Here is a 16406-nt window from a genome sequence, read left to right as displayed (position 1 = left end):
ATAAAGGGCATTACTGTGTAAGGTGCATTACTGCACATGGCAATTATTCGCCATGAGGGGAGAGCTTGGAGGAAGCCCAGCACCTTCGTAAGTGCTGGGCATGCCCCACAGTGTGATGAATTGGGGGTGTTCCGCAAGGACAAGCCCCCTTTCCATAAGCACGTGCACAGAGGAACACTATCTAAAACATTTTTTGTGGGGGGGTGGCGCCACTGGGAACTTTCGCCCTGAGCTCCGCAATGTCTAGAACCGGCCCTGACTGTAAGGTTTATATTTTCTTTATAGATGTACAAAGCAAAAAATTATTCAAATCCGCTGTAATGGTGACCATATAATTTCACCTTTATAGTTGTTTCAATTTGGTTTCAAGAAGTGCAATGATTAAATACTGCTTTGTTCCTATATTTTGTGAATAAAGGATAATGTATTCCTGAAAACATTACACTAATAATAAGTACATGCAAGAACCATTGGATTAAAAAGTTATTTGCATTACATATATAATTGCATTTCTATGAAAAATGTATTGAATGCTCCTTTGCAAAACACCCCTACTAAGAATGAATAGTATGCACACATACAGGAAACGGTGCTGCATTCATAACAAGCAGTTGTGTAAGATTTAAATATAACTTGTGAATTTGTCTCTGTTAGCTATTCAAAAGCTTTTTAAAAGCTAACTGAAGTGGATATTACATCTAATACTACCTGTAGATGGTTAATGAGTGTCATTTCTATGACTCCTATCAATTATTATCCAAAGGGCAGTTCTCACCGCAACATATAAAACTGCTGGATGTCAGTGATCTGTAGTGTGTAGTTGGTCTCATCCGACACTCCCAGCTTCCAATCATGCAGATGAAGAAGAGCATGTATACAGTGTTCCGGTTCTCATTCCTAGTCATTGGTTTCTTCCTGGTGTGCCTGGGAGCCTTCTACGTATCTTCAAGCTACTCTAACAAATCTCAAAGTCAGACCATTGTGGCGTACACGCTAATGCCCTTAGGATTTGTTCTTCTCCTGGTTGGAATTTTTTGGAACACATATCATGAGGCTAATCACAAAAGTCTGTTCAATAACGTGATCAGGCGAATTCATAGCCAACAACAAGTACAAATTGAGACAATAGACAGGTATGTTACTCAGACTGCAATTATACTGTGATTGAATTTTCTGTGTCACTGTAGCTTAGAATAGTTTTTCTCTACTCCACTGCTCAGGATACTTAAGCTGGGTACACAGCATGCGACATATCGTCCCGATGCTGATCTGAACATTATATAGTGTCAATCCCGCCTATTGTTCATTGAATCAACCCATCTGCTCTGCTGCACGTCCAGTGAGACGATTTAATGAACAAACAGGTGTAGTTACATGCAGCATGTAACAATAAATTGCCCCATCGTACGGTGGATCATGCAGTGTGTACAGCGCGTGCAATGTATCATTACATCTCATTGCCGCATTGCTGGGTTGCATCATCATAAAGAGTGTACCCATCTTAACAGTGCATGTTTTCCAAGTTTTCACACTGAAACACAAGTGAAATAATTAGAACCACATGTAGATCTTTTAATATGTGTCCATCAGTAATGAATACACCTGTACTTCAGTTTATGAAAATATGCACTGTTGGGAAATACTGGCCTAGGACCATTTGTTTGCTGGTCACTTACAAGTCTCGATATACAGTAAAATGAAAAAAGGAGAAAAAGTATGTAATGTTTTAATCTTAAAATATTTTGCCCTCATGCATTCATTGGAAGCAAATTGTAAAAAAAGCTATTTCCCAGAAAAAGAAATAAATGCAAAGGACTGTGGGTAGCAAATGACCATATTATTTGTCTTTCTGCCATTGGAGTGCTTCTGTCATGTTTGAAGTGCAGTTTAGAATGTAAAGGGGGGCATCCACTACACGATTTTAGCAGGAGATTGAACGATAACGATGTTATTGTTCAATCGTTTAAAAATCGTTTGCAAATCGTTCAGACTGAAAGATAAAATTTCAAGGGAAAATCGTTTAGAGATTGGACTAGTGGATCGTCTAGTGGATGTGCCTCTGATTGGCTGGAACAACATCACCATAAATAATCCTAATTACTGTTGTTCAGGCGCAAATCAGGTTACAGTGATTAGCATGACATTACCAGCCGGTCTTCCTCACACCTATCCAACATGGTGGCATGTAAATGCTGGGTCAATATGAAATACTTGATGAACTACAATTGCAGTCTGAATCATGAATATAATGCATGCATCTACAGATGTCATTACTTAAGATTTTCTAACAGAACAAGGTTTCATGACATCCAGTCTTTAGGACTATGAATGAGGAATAGGGGGGTAAACAATTATCCCTGATAACCCTTTTTTCTCTGAAAAATCAGTCAAAGTCACTATTAATTAGGCAGCTTTGAAAAGCCCCTCCTTTGTAAATCCAACTCGAATTCAATTAGGTGTGAAAAGTCACATTTGGCGAAAAGCGTTCACATGGCAAAGTTAACACATTCGCCAGTTTTGATGCAGTCTTTTTTCATACTTTCTCAATGCTCGCTTCGCTTTTCGCGCTAACCAATTGCAAAATAATTGCGCATGGTGAAACTACCGAAAAGTTAAGCACATTTTGGGAAAATTACACTGGATATCAATATAGAAGTGTACTAATAGCCCTAATAAAAGTATTTTGGGTTCTTAAATTGAGTCAAATGGCTGTTATTTACATAAGTGTGGAAAAATTATACAAAGCAATTTCTTTTGGAAAAAATAATTGCTGTAGTTAAATTTGGGGTACATTAAAATGGGTGCTAGTATATTTTTGTGTCTGTAAAATTCAGTTTTAAAAATACAGCCACCTGCCATCCTAAAAACACCTGTCCTATCCATACAGCCCCCCAAAATACCTGACCCAGTACTTTAAACCCATTTCCCAACACATTTTACATTTTCACCCCATAAATGAAATTTTTTACCTAATTAGTCATTAGGTGGGGGGTGTCAAAAGGCCCCACATTTTTAGTCAAAAATAGAAATTTTGCACATATCACCTGCTCTGAGATGGTGAAAACTTTTTACCGGTTTCTGTGAACACTCCGGCAATTGGATTGCACATTACACTCATATGCGCAAAATGTTTGCACCGGCGAATTGTTTTCGCCAAACTCGACTTTTCGCACCTAAATGAATATGGCCCTAAGGGTTAAATCAGTTTTCAACACTTTTCTTAAGCATCCCCAACATGTCATGCTCTCACAATTTACTCAGTTGAGTGCATGGATGAAAGACAATTTCATTATTTTACTTGTATGTATTTAAGGATATCCTGAAAACATGTCATTCAAGAATACTTGATAAAAATTAAAAAAAATGATTGTAGGTAATAAAAATAATAAATTTTAAAAAATGAACAAACAATAGTTAATACACTTTAGCAATGTTACAACGGCTAGAGCCTCCAATAAGTGTCAATTTACAATCTTTGAATGTTGTACACTGTTTATTGTTATACATTTGTTTCTTTTATTGAATATTTTTACTTGAGCCTTTATAACTATATTACCTTTTGTGTTGTATCTTCAGGCCAGAATACTACCCTCCATCTTATGAAACTGTAATTCGTGATATCTCTCTGCAATTAAACACAAGCTGCCAAATCACTGTGGGCGAAGAGAGCTTCAACATACCCCCTCCACTGTACTCTGAGAACGTCATGGATGTTGTGGATGAAACCTATTTGTGTGAGGATCCCCCACCTTCATATGAGTTGTCAATACGCGCAGCCACCTCTGACTCAGCAGCCATCTTGGAAGGGCAGCAAGAGAATGACAATATCTCTCATCTGGAGACAAATGACTGATGTATAAATATCATTTATGACAGATAAGGATCTGAGGCACGTGTAATTATACAGGTCAATATGTGAATCTCACCACCCATACCGTGAGCTACAGCAAGAGTCTGCAGAGTGGCATTAAAAGGGGAGAACACTGTGCCTGTGTATGAGGTCTATGACCTGCTAAGCAGATTGTTTACGCTTTATAGAATTGATCTGCAACATTTACACATGTGCACCATTTGGGTTTCCAGATGTATACAGGTCTTTCTGAGTGCAGCTCGGTAATAGTAGCAGGTGTACATATAAGGACATGGATGGACCATCTTTTTGTTGTTGGTCCTATGCAACCTTGTACATTTTTGTAACACTGCTGGTAGCATTACAAAGATGTAGCTAAGCCAGAGATCAGCCGTCCCATCGGGTGTACTGGACCCAATTAGAAGTGCAGAAGATGGCTTCCCTAAATGACTACGTAATTTAGAGAAGCACCTAATGCTGCTACAGTAATGCGTCTTACTCAGGTCTTACTCAGGTCAGATGTAGCACGTTTCAATGTATTATCAATCACCAGATGTCAAGACATCTGCAACATACAAATAAAGGGTCATACAACAGTCATCTATTAAGAAGTGGATACTTTCATGTCAAAGTATTAGGGCAACTGATTGGGGTTTGTAGTCTTGGCCCAGTATTAAATCATGACAATTTACTTGAAACCTCAATGAAATGGCGATGTGAGAGATGTACAATGAATTACAGCTTTTATGCCTTACAATATATAAAAGTGTTATTGATAGAAGTCTGCACCTTATGTTCACCTAATTTGTCTGCTATGTATGCTTTGTGTTAAGGGTATGGCTTTTTTCTTTGTAATAGCTGATATGTACAGTATGTAGTATTTGTCTCTTTTTATTATTACTTCAATATGTTTGTTAAAATAAATATTTAATTACAATTTTGATCATGCATTTTTTATTTAATATATATATATACATATATTTATTTTTGTATATAACCCTAACCCCTAAATCACCCCCTAACCTCAATACTTACCATTGGGATGCCTGGCGGTTGGGATGCTGGCACCGGGATTCTGACTGGTGTGTGGATTCCGGCACCGGCATTCTGAGCACCGACATCCCAACAACTAGGATATCAACTACATCGTGTACCCAGAGCCAGATTAACAACAGGGCAACCATGGCGATCACCCAGGACCCCCCAAACACAGCAATATAACCAGCATGAGGGGCACTGTGGCATATATGAGCTGAGCTTTCTGTGTGGGAAAAATAACAACTGGGGGCACTACAGTGTGTTTAATACACTTGTGATGCTGGGAGTATTTATACATTATACTTTTTAATAACATCTCCATCATGATATCATATTGGCAATTTTATTGGTAGGTGCCCCCACAAGTTAATTGCCCTGGACCCCAACAAACCGTAATCTGGCCCTAGATTATATTGCTTCCTCAATGATTACGCATCACCCTGACCAACAGCCTTTTGAACCACCAAAGTTTTCCTTAGCGAGTTTGAAATACTGTAGGTGGCATAAGATACTTTTGGAGAATAATGTCTTATTCTCTGGTAATCAACCAACAAAGCAATCAATACAATTTAGTGCTTTCTTTATTGTAGAACCAGATACAGTGGTAGAACTACCATCTCTGAAGGGGGTGCTGCTGTTATAGGGAACGGAGTTGAGGGGGCTCCTGCTCTGCTCTCGGTGGATTCTTCTTAGGATGCGCAGTGAAACCCCGCACTTACTTAGAGGAGGTTTTCTTCAGGGAAGCTAAAGTGGTATCGCTATGCTTTTCCACAAATTTTGGTACGGGTCAGGAGATTCTGTGTTTCACCCCTGCCAGAAGCAGATAATACGTAACACAAGAGATGTCTGCAGATTCTTACATTACTTGTGAGATAAATCAGTAATTTATCTAATTTAATAAGGCACATCAAACTGCATACTTTGAATCTGACAAAGCTGAAATCTGTTTTGGCAAGGTACAACATGTGTACAGTGTATAAAGCATTCCCAGGCTGTCAGCGCAGGACCTCTATGGGAAGGACGGAGGGGGGTATAAAATGATATTTTATTATATTAAAGTGGTGACTGGGGCTTTAGTTGACTCTTTATTTTAATTCAACTGTTATTTTAAAAATGTGTTGCGTCTTATTCACTGTTCTATACATATATAGGTAGTAGGATTATAGTTTGACCACTGAGAAGACACTCCAGAGATCCCAGTCTTTTCATTTCTGTGACCTCCGCAGCCAACTTTTCAGTGCGGAACCGGTAATCTCTTGGATGGGGGAATGTTTTTTCTCTTGGCACTGTATGATCAAGTCTTGTGGTCACATTATAGTATGGGTTTAATATGCTGCTATGAGTGACTGGTTTAGGTGTACCTGCCCTTAATTAAATGCCCCAGGAAATTATTATTTAATATTATTTTTGTATTATTTAATATTAATGGTTCTTTGATTTTGCACTATGCAATCTATGTTTCTACAAAGTATAGGTGTTATTAGCTAGTTTGAAGAGCACTGTACATTCCAGTGAGTTTCCCCTTAACATGACTTTAGTATAGAGAAATTACAATTTATAAAGATAAAATAAGACAAAAAAAACTTATATTCTATTTTATTGACACAATATCACAGTTTAAAGATGCACTGAAACAGTAATATTCTACATTACATTAACTGCAGGCTGAATGGTTGTTATAAAGCATAACCTTGAAGCATTAAATCCATCTAATAATTCCCCTAGTGAAGCAAACATATAACCAAACAAAATGCATGCATGTAGTTTAGTGGAGAGTAAAAAATATGAAAAACCTTGTGAAACTTGTAAGTGAGCCAGCTGACCCTGTGTTGCATGTAACACTAGTACTCCCACTTATTACTGAGTACATGATTCGATTCCAAAAGACTCAGTAACATACAAAATTAAATTCTTCAAACACAATGTTGTATTCCCAGACTGCATTGTTAAAAATCCATCTTTGCTTCAGAAATGCCAAAATATTTGATAAAAATAAGATGTCTATCATTTGCAAATCCAAATTATGTGTGTATTAAGCCAATCAGTTAAACAGTGAAACCACTTTAGAAATCTAAAGGATCTATGTACTAAAGTAAATATGGAGGAGTGGCATTGTAACTCCTCCTCTCTTTAATTCTGCATGCCATACCCCAGGAGTCAGGGTGGAGCCATTGCGCACTCACATTTTAATCAGATTATTACCATACGGCATGTGCACCTTTCTCTCCTTTTCTTTGTGTGCTAAAATTCTCCACCATCTCAGAAAGTATGGAGGTCAGCTCTGCTCATCCTCGGAGCAGAACTGTATTATATGTAAGAAACAATTCTTACATATGATAGTGCATAGAGTCTTAAATATTTACCAGTGGATTAAGGTTTGTATACAAAGAGGCAGTGGCGGATCTACATTTTTGGGGCCCTGAAGCTTGAACTGTTATTGGGGCCCCTTTGCAACCAGCAACTATAGGGCAACATCCAACAAGGTCCAAAGGTCCTTGCCCGCCTTGCAAGGACCTTGAAGCCCAAATGGCGGAGATGTAGAAACCCCCCAAAGAGTGAGAGACTGTAGATAGATGTAGAGACTCCCCCCAGAGAGTGAGACACTATAGACAGATGTAGAAATTTCCCAGAGACTGTAGATAGATAGATGTAGAAACCCCCCAGAGAGTGAGACACTGTAGATAGATAGATGTAGAACCCCCCCCAGGAAGTGAGACACTGTAGATAGACAGATAGATGTAAAAAAACCCAGAGAGTGAGAGATTGTAGATAGATAGATGTAGAAACCCTCCAGAGAGTGAGACACTGTAGATGGATAGATGTAGCAACCCCCAAGAGAGAGAGAGTGACTGTAGATAGATCACATACAAAACCAAAACTTATTCACTTCCTCTGTAGGAACCCAGATATTGATCCTCCTGAGCGGGATCTCTGGAATCCCCTTGAGCCAGGTCTCTCCCTCATGCTGCATTCTCCCACCTCTGAGCTGCATGCCATCCATAAGTCAGTTCAGCTTTCAGTTTGTGGTCAACACTGCAGGGCCAACTTCTGGCAGATGGGACAGCACAAATGGAAATGGGAGCATCTAGTGGCACCTAGCAGTACTGCACTCAGCAGTGACACTGACAGCAGCTCTCTATTCTGCACCCGACCGGCTCGTATATGTATATGCTCCTCTGGTCGGAGCTGTAGATAGAGTGTATTCCAGCCGATACTGATCAGGGGGGTTTCTGGGTACTCAGAAACCCCCCTACATGCACTACTTTAGAGCATAATCTAAGGTCAATATTAAGTACTTCAACCCATTGGCTTATGATTCTATCACTAAAGGAACCTTATTTTAATAACACACACTTAAAAAACTTCACTGATTTTGTTGAAAAATTCACTCATTAAAAAAATTGCTTCAGGGCCCCTCTGGGGTTAGGGGCCTTGAAGCTTAAGCTTCATTAGTTTCACAGTAGATCCGCCTCTGCAAAGATGTCATATGTTTTTTATTGTAGCTGTATTACCGTCACAATAAAGACTTCTGCATCAAATAAAAAAACTTCTTGGATGAAAGTAAATCATATTTGCACATACAACATAAGGTGCATTTTTAAATATATCAGTGTAGCATTTTGAACAATTGTAAATATTTTTGTAGGGTTGCTGGGCCTGTGAGGTGCACATGCTGCAATGCAAATAGCCTATGTCCATGCAAACATGACTGTGCATTATAACAAAGGAACAAGACAGCATGAGATTTTTTCAAATGGCTTTCCGTATTTTCTGCAGTTAATATATATATGAACATAATTATTTGTCCTATGAGGAGACTGAAAGGCACACTAATACATTTCTTATTTTCCTTTTGTATATGTCTGATGTAAAAATGTATTCATCAATTTATGTCATTTTCCTAATTCGGGTCTTCCTTGTCTACAGAGATGTTACTGATACTGCTAGCAGTTTTGCTCATGCAGAGAACCATTGTTTTGGTCTCTATAATACTCCCAAACCATGAATCTATACCTTATTTGCGTGTTGCAATGTTCTCACAATACAACAGCTTTGAGTAATGGCAATGGGGACTTTCTGTATGTATTCATGTACATAGGTTCTGAAAATGGTACAAAGCAAGCCGAGTGGACATGTACAGCCTATATAGTGAGACAGCTATGGCAGTGATATGTTGTTCTCTGTACTAAGCACAATTACGTAAAGAAATAAAATTGTTTCAAATAAAACTCATGTTACTTGCAACTAATTTGATGCATGCAAGTATTTTTTTTAAACACAATACAGTGTGAAAACGGAAAAAATACATACTGTAGCAATGTATAGGCAATAGGTGAGGGAATGAACAAAAAAAGCAATGTTACAGGAGTATACTACTAGTACTGTATGTATGGATGACACAAATGTTTGCATAGCTCTAAAAAACATAGCTCTTACTTTATTGTGTTTGCTATGTTTATTGCTGGTAAAACTTTCTAATTTAGTGATGCAATATCTCTCTCAGACCTACATGTGTTTGTGATTTAAAATTTTCCCATCATGTATGTATATGTATACTCCCTCTCCCAACTAGTAGAATCGTAGGGGTTTTATCACTTTTGCTCAAACCAGACAGATTCCAAATTCTGCAGAGGATGTAGCCTGTGGCAGTATCAGTGCTTACTACTATTTTACATGTGTGAATAAATGCCTCTTGCATGAAGTTTTAAAGTGTTTCTTTAGATTTAGCTGTCAGATTTGAACGATACCGATTTTACAAATCGTTCATATCTGACAGAAAATCTGACATGTGAGCCTGTAACGATGATCGATCCGCGTTCCCGCTGGTCAGATAACGATATCTGACATCTGATGTGTTTGCAGTCAGATTTGGTCGATTTCATTCATTTTAATACAGTCTGAAATCGTTCAATCGTTCAAATCGTTGGTAAAAATTGTTAAATCCTTCATCTGACATATCTGACCGTGTGTATGCACCATTAGATGCACTTTATCTCAAACAAATGATTTCATTAATAACAGCTTAAACATTGTGATTTATGTCAGTGGTATAAATATTAAATACATTAATATTCATATTTGTAATGTGTGCTTATTTTCAGCCACTCACAAGATACATATCTTTTTTGTTTATTTAAACTCACAATGTTACAAAGTTGTATGAAGGTGATAAAATGTGACTATAAAAAATGAATAAAAGATGGGTTACATGCACTTGCCCCATCCCAGGTAACCTTAGCTTTGTGCTCATGTTACGTAACGTAATACATTGGACATGTGACTAAATAATATCTAATGTCTGACAAACTTGATTTGTTTTGTCTTTTTCAGTAGAATCAGAAAATGTATAATTTCTTCTGAGATAAAAGCATATCCAGCAAACATAAAGGCATTGATATTTTGAAGATATAATAATCTCTTTCTTTCATACACTCTTTGGCCCATAGTGATTTCAGAAGGGTGTGTTCAGGTGATTACAGTGGGTCCTTTACGTCCAGTCCTCTCATGGATCTGTGAAAGCTTCAAAGCGATGGCTACGAGAGGGCCCAGCACTGCCTATGGAAAGAGGAGAGTGGCATGAACAATTTGCATTACCTAGGTACATACCATCTACAGCCCCTCTAATTCCAATTCAAATAAAAAGACCCATAATATTAAAACCACATAGATTCACAATGCAAATTGTATTCAAAGTAAAATACTTTATTTAGTATTTTTTTGCTCAACTTTACTTTAATAAAAATAACACACATGCTTAACAAATAAGTATGACTCCCAATAGCCTTCTGTTAGTAAAAATAATTGATTCTTAACTGTCTACTGTAGAATGGACTCTGGCACAAGCCCAGGCTGAAGAAGTGAAAAGACCTAAGTGCTACATGGGAGGGCGCTAACAAAAGAATGTTGCTATTTAAAAGTGAATCCATAATCAGAATGCTTTTGAATGACTACTAAATTTAAAATGCAAGTTGCTATATGTAAAAGTAATGTAAATGTTTCTATACCATGGATACACTTGAAGGACCGCATGTGGAACTCTTACCACTTGGTTTATACTAAGGGAAGGCAATCTCTGGCACTCCAGCTGCTGTGGAACTGCACATTCCAGCATGCCCTGCCATTTAACATGCCATAACATCAAAACTGTGGCAAGACATGCTGGGATATGTAGTTACACAGCCACAGCAGCTGGAGTGCCACAAGTTGCCTACCTTTGGTCTACCATGACGTTAGTGAGGAGAGACGGAGGCAGCCTGGACTGCATATGTGCTGCCCTGCAGCAGGTAACTGCTAAGAATTAAAAAGCCGCCCACGGGGGTCAGGAGTTGAGCGTCCACCGCTCTGAGTGGTGCACGGCACACGAGGGGGGGGGGGCAATGGAAATTTTGCTACGGGGCCCCCTTCAGTCTAGCTACGCCCTTGGCTGTACATGCGCTACAGTAGCTATGAAAAACTCAGGCAGATGGGACATTCATAGAGGAGAGACATCAGTAACCACTCAACTTGTTTGAGTGCAGTTTGGATAGTTTGGAACCAGTTTGGGGCTATTTCCTGAAACTACAGCTGGCAACCACGCATATGGAATACTGTAGATTACATAACTGATTAACTAGCATTGTATACAATACACTGGACATACAAAATGATTAATGTTTACTTATAAATCACAAGGCTCTTACTATAATAACTATGGGGCATACTTATCAAAGGGCTGCAGATTTTTTTTTTATAACTTCTAGCTGGAGATAATAATCATCAGCTTTCTCCTGCGGTAACTTCCCATGCTTTGCATATGGAAGCCAGGGCCTGATTCAGACCTGGTCGCAAGCGCTGAGCGCTCACAACTGGGTCGATGGTGCGAGACCCGGATAGCGACGGGAAATGCGTTGCTCCGGGTCTCGCACCAAAGGGGGTGTGCTGTCGATGTTGAGTGACAGTACGCCCCCTTTGGTGGGCGGGCCGGGGGGTGGCTGCCCAGACGGAGGAGTTCCCATGAGAACGCCTACCGTTTGGGGGTGGCCCCACTGACATCGCAAGTGATGTCAGTGGCAGAGCTTTCGGCTCTGTTTGAGCTAAAAGCTCTCTGGGGCTTGCGGCCACTTGACCATCGCGACCATCAACCTGGCCGCTCGCATTAGCTGTGGGTGGTAACCCACAGCAATGCGAGAGGCCAGGAGGCCGCTCCATAAAAAAAAAAAAAAGACGCCCTGATTCAGAGCTAGAGCTCTGTCAGAGCGTCCGGCTCTGAATCAGGGCCTCTGTTTTAACAAGAATCACGGCAGTACATGTAATTCCACGATACAAGTTATGTTATTGCCATCTTAAGATAGTGATAACAGAAGAAAAAAAATGCTTCAATATTGAAATACAGCATTTTTTTCTGATGGTACACAGTCTCTCAATATTTTCTTATATTTTTAGAAAATATTTAAAATCTTTTTCAAATTGTTTTATTTATTTTTTTCTTACCATGTGTGGGATTTAGGCTCTGATTCAGACCCACTCACTTCTGGCCACTCGCTGTCACCCACAGCTTTTGCGAGCGGCCAGGTGATTGTCGCGACCATCGGGCTTGCGACGAGACCCTTGTGGTAGGGTCTCATCTGCAGCAAGCCCCAGTGAGCTTCTGGCTCTAATAGAGCCGGAAGCTCACTACTGACATCACTAGTGATGTCAGTAGGGCCGCCCCCAAACGGCAGGCGTTCCTTCGGGAACGCCTCCATTTGGCCAGCCACCCCCCCTCCCCGCCTACAAAACGGGGCGAGCGGTCGATCAACATCGACTGACGACGCATTTGTAGCGAGCCTCGGAGTGAGAAAAGTTCTCTCTTGCTCCGGGGCTTGCGCACGCGGCGCGTGCGCACTGCACGGCCGTCGACCCGCTTGCGAGCGGATCTGAATCAGGCCATCAGGCTTGCGACGAGACCCTTGTGGTAGGGTCTCGTCTCCCGCAAGCCCCAGTGAGCTTCCAGATCAACATCGACAGGCGTCCCGGAGTGAGAAAATGTATCTGTTGCTCCGGGGCTTGCGCACGCGGCATGTGCGCACTGCCCGGCCATCGACCCACTTGCGAGCGGGTCTGAATCAGGCCCTTAGTTCCACTGTGCATATGTGAGCTAGACACATTGTCAGAGACTGCCCCAGTGAGGAGGTAGGGTAATCCTTTCTGCACCAGGCCAGAATCACTCAGCTGCCTCAGCAAGATTTCATTGATAAATTGTGACAATAACAGTTTTTTCTATCACTATGGTGATAATTAAAAAAAACACATTGTTAGCACCACTTCATAATAAAAAAGCCCCTAAATATCAATTATCATCTAATGAACCCTACTTACTACTCTTTCGTAAACCCTACTTACTACTCTCCCGTACTCTCTGGTAGACATCTGAATTTTGGGTGTCTCTCCCGGACTCTGGGAAGAGTAAACCAGCCTCCAACATTTTGCTGGCTGCCGCTCGTTGCTGTCCACTTCCAGAGTGAAGTACAGTAGGCAGCGCGAATTGCTTGATGATGCAGTTTGTCTTGAATAGCATCATTGCAGCCCTGCCCCCGCATGTTTAAAGTTCTAAGACCCGTATGGTCAAAATGCTCAAAGTAACATTAAATCTGTGTCGAGATCCCGACTTCGGCATTATCTTGTCAAGTGTCATCATAATGTACCCCACCCCTTTATACAATCCTATACCTATACTTCTGTTTGTACAATGTGAAAAGGAAATGTACTGTAAGCCACACCCTATTCCCATGTACTACATATTCATAAATTGTATGTATATAAACCTTGGTCATATTGCTTGACACCACAAATTCCCTGCATCAGTGTCAGAGGCCTATGGTTACAGATCTGTGCTCCTTGGGGATCCCGCACCTTCTGCTATTAAGCTCTTTGTGCATGTTTTCATGTTTGCCTTCACTTCCATATCCTGACACGGTACCTGTCCCTGTTATCACAAACATAATCACAGTGGGCAGGTCACTGAGTCCCACAAGGTCACCACATTATTCTCCTCAAATACTCTGTGCTACTGTAAATATTCTATTATGTTTGGCAACACATAGTTCTTTCCCACGCAATGGAAACCTGGGGACACACAGATGTGCAGGAGATGAAGACAATAATGTGCTCTGACCTTAGTCAAAGGTACAATAAAAATGGTAAATGCAATTTCAGGTGAGCCGGTCTAACTGTGCAAGATATAGTCACACCTGCCAGTTCTATCATCTACCAGAAATGAAAGAACACTTACTTCACGTGCCAACAATACAATAGAGCTTTCCATATTTATTTCTCAGGTAAGAGTGTAATTACAGAATGTCTGTTTATGGGGCTAAATATAATAGCCAGCGAGCCAGCACCGCTGCGGGAATACATGCAAGTATTGACAGGTGGGAGCTGATTGGCTGGCACCTTATCACTTTTCACTCTGTCTCCTAACACTGCTTAGTAAATAGACCCCTATGCGTCTAGTTAAGAACGCTATATCAGGGGTCATGTTATTATGCGGCCCCTCACTGGACAGGAGGGTGACTCTTGGGGGTCTATTTACTAAGCAGTGTTAGGAGACAGAGTGAAAAGTGATAAGGAAGTGATAAGGTGCCAGCCAATCAGCTCCCAACTGTCATCTCACAGGCTGTGTTTGAAAAATGACAGTTGGGAGATGATTGGCTGGCACCTTATCACTTTCTTATCACTTTTCACTCTGTCTCCTAACACTGCTTCGTAAATAGACCCCTTGGTCTCTACTACCTGGGCAGTATTGCAGCCCACCACTGCATCTAAGCAGGGAGACTGTGAGGCAACACCACACTGATCATTAACCTAAGGCATATGTTAAGTTTAATTCTGGGTGGTGGGACATGCTTTTTACTTTTCAGAAACAATTTGAGAGGGAAGCAAAAATTTAATTCTGATATGAGCACCTCCTTCAGCAGGACAAGTGCTGTTGTCTTTATGCTTTCTTACCTCACCAGAATGAAAATAAAGCAAGGTTAACCACCTGGAAAACATGCATTATCTACATACTAATGAGCTATCTACTCTAAAGTCTAAACACATGTCACATACTTCATTTATTAACTTTTCTATATCACGTCACAGAAAAGCAAAACAAAGATATGAATGAGTCCAAAGGGCCACCTAGATATACAATATGTGCCTTTTCTGTGGCTTTTAAATTAACTACCACACTGAGCTTTGACATGGGTATTTTGGGGGTTATTCAGACCCACTCGCGAGCGGCAGTACGCTCGCAAGTGGGTCGATGTTCCCCACTGCGCATGCGCACGACGGAGGGAGCTCCGTCGTGCGCATGCGCGAGACCCGGCGAGCAACGTGCTTCTCATCGCTCCGGGTCTCGCACCAAAGGGGGCGTGCTGTCGATGTTGATTGACAGCACGCCCCCTTTGGTGGGCGTGCTGGGGGCGTGCCTGCCAGACGGAGGCGTTCCCATGGGGACGCCTACTGTCTGAAGCCGGCCCCACTGACATCACTAGTGATGTCAGTGGGAGTGATTTTGGCTCTGATAGAGCCCAAATCACTCCAGGGCTTGTGGCTGGGAAACCCGACCGCAGGGTTTCCCTCGCAAGTCCGATGGTCACGATGGTCAAGACCATCGCGACCATCTTGTTGGACGCTCGTATATGCTGTGGGTGGTGACCCACAGCTATACGAGCGTCCAGGAGGACGCTCCATTTTAATGGAGGAGGGCCCTGATTCAGAGTGAGCGCTCTGGTCAGAGCGTCCGGCTCTGAATCAGGCCCTTTGTTTGTCCTGGTAAATTTTGGTGCTGAGAGGGACATATTATGTGCTGTCAGTTGCGTAGCTGCACACTGCTTTTGGGGATAGTCCACAATGTATTGATGCAGTCGATCATTTCTAAATAGATCATTCAAGTTTTATTATAGAAGAAATAACTGGGTAAAGGGAAGCACTAGTGCATGCAGAGGGGGTTTCCGAGTACCCAGAAACCCCCCTAACAGACTGGAGAGCAGGCACCATCTTCTTAAGCATCGCCCCCTAGCGGCAAAATGCAGTGATTCGCGGGTCAATTGGGAGGAGGCGGAGAAAATATGACGTGATTCCATTTGATTCGCATCATATGGCTCTGCCACCTCCTGATTGACCTGCAAATCGCGGCATTTTGTCGCTAGGGCACCCGCGTACACAGAGGGGGGGGGGGGCTCTGAGTACTCAGAAACCCCCCCTGATGATCCCAAACATTTATTTTGAGACAGAGACAGCGCTCTGTCTCCGACCTCTGCTTTATAATGCGGGTTCCCTGCACTGCAAACACTGGCATCTGAAGCAATCGGAGGCTAAAAAAGCCTCCGATCGCTTCAGATGCCAGAGTTCCCAGTGATGCACTGCGCTGGTGACATCATGACGTCACCCGCGATGTGAGGAGCCTGCTGGATCTAGACAGATCCTGTCAGAGGCACCGCTTTAGGGGGCCCTGCATATGGGACACTACTTTAGGGGGCCCTGCATAATAGGCACTACTTTAGGGGGCCCTGCA

General features: G+C 41.5%; 2 protein-coding genes across 3 annotated transcripts in view; one reads left to right on the top strand and one right to left on the bottom strand.

Moving 5' to 3' along the window:
• Positions 1 to 852: 852 nt before the first annotated feature.
• Positions 853 to 3971, top strand: TMEM252 (transmembrane protein 252). Its single transcript, XM_088476648.1, has 2 exons — positions 853 to 1133; positions 3577 to 3971. The coding sequence occupies exons 1-2, from the start codon at positions 853 to 855 to the stop codon at positions 3851 to 3853; spliced, it is 558 nt and encodes a 185-aa protein (XP_088332774.1). The 3' UTR covers positions 3854 to 3971.
• Positions 3972 to 7578: 3607 nt separating this feature from the next.
• The window catches only part of PGM5 (phosphoglucomutase 5), a 202063-nt gene continuing 193235 nt past the window's right edge, over positions 7579 to 16406 (bottom strand). For both annotated transcript variants that reach the window (XM_088476607.1, XM_088476608.1), the window contains exon 11: positions 7579 to 10444. In XM_088476607.1, the coding sequence (XP_088332733.1) occupies positions 10355 to 10444 (90 nt within the window). In that variant the 3' untranslated portion in view covers positions 7579 to 10354. The remainder of the gene's footprint in view (positions 10445 to 16406) is intronic.

The sequence above is a fragment of the Taudactylus pleione genome, unplaced genomic scaffold (assembly GCF_031769625.1).
Source record: "Taudactylus pleione unplaced genomic scaffold, aTauple2 ptg000190l, whole genome shotgun sequence".
Classification (NCBI taxonomy): domain Eukaryota; kingdom Metazoa; phylum Chordata; class Amphibia; order Anura; family Myobatrachidae; genus Taudactylus; species Taudactylus pleione.
The sequence above is the reverse complement of the archived record's forward strand: the minus strand, read 5'-3'. Positions and strand labels throughout refer to the sequence as shown.

Bases quoted from the DNA above. Each gene is read 5' to 3' on its own strand.
- TMEM252 (XM_088476648.1), top strand. From the start codon at position 853: ATGCAGATGAAGAAGAGCATGTATACAGTGTTCCGGTTCTCATTCCTA. The intron at 1,134-3,576 runs GTATGTTACTCA...TTGTATCTTCAG, and splicing joins CAAATTGAGACAATAGACAG to GCCAGAATACTACCCTCCAT.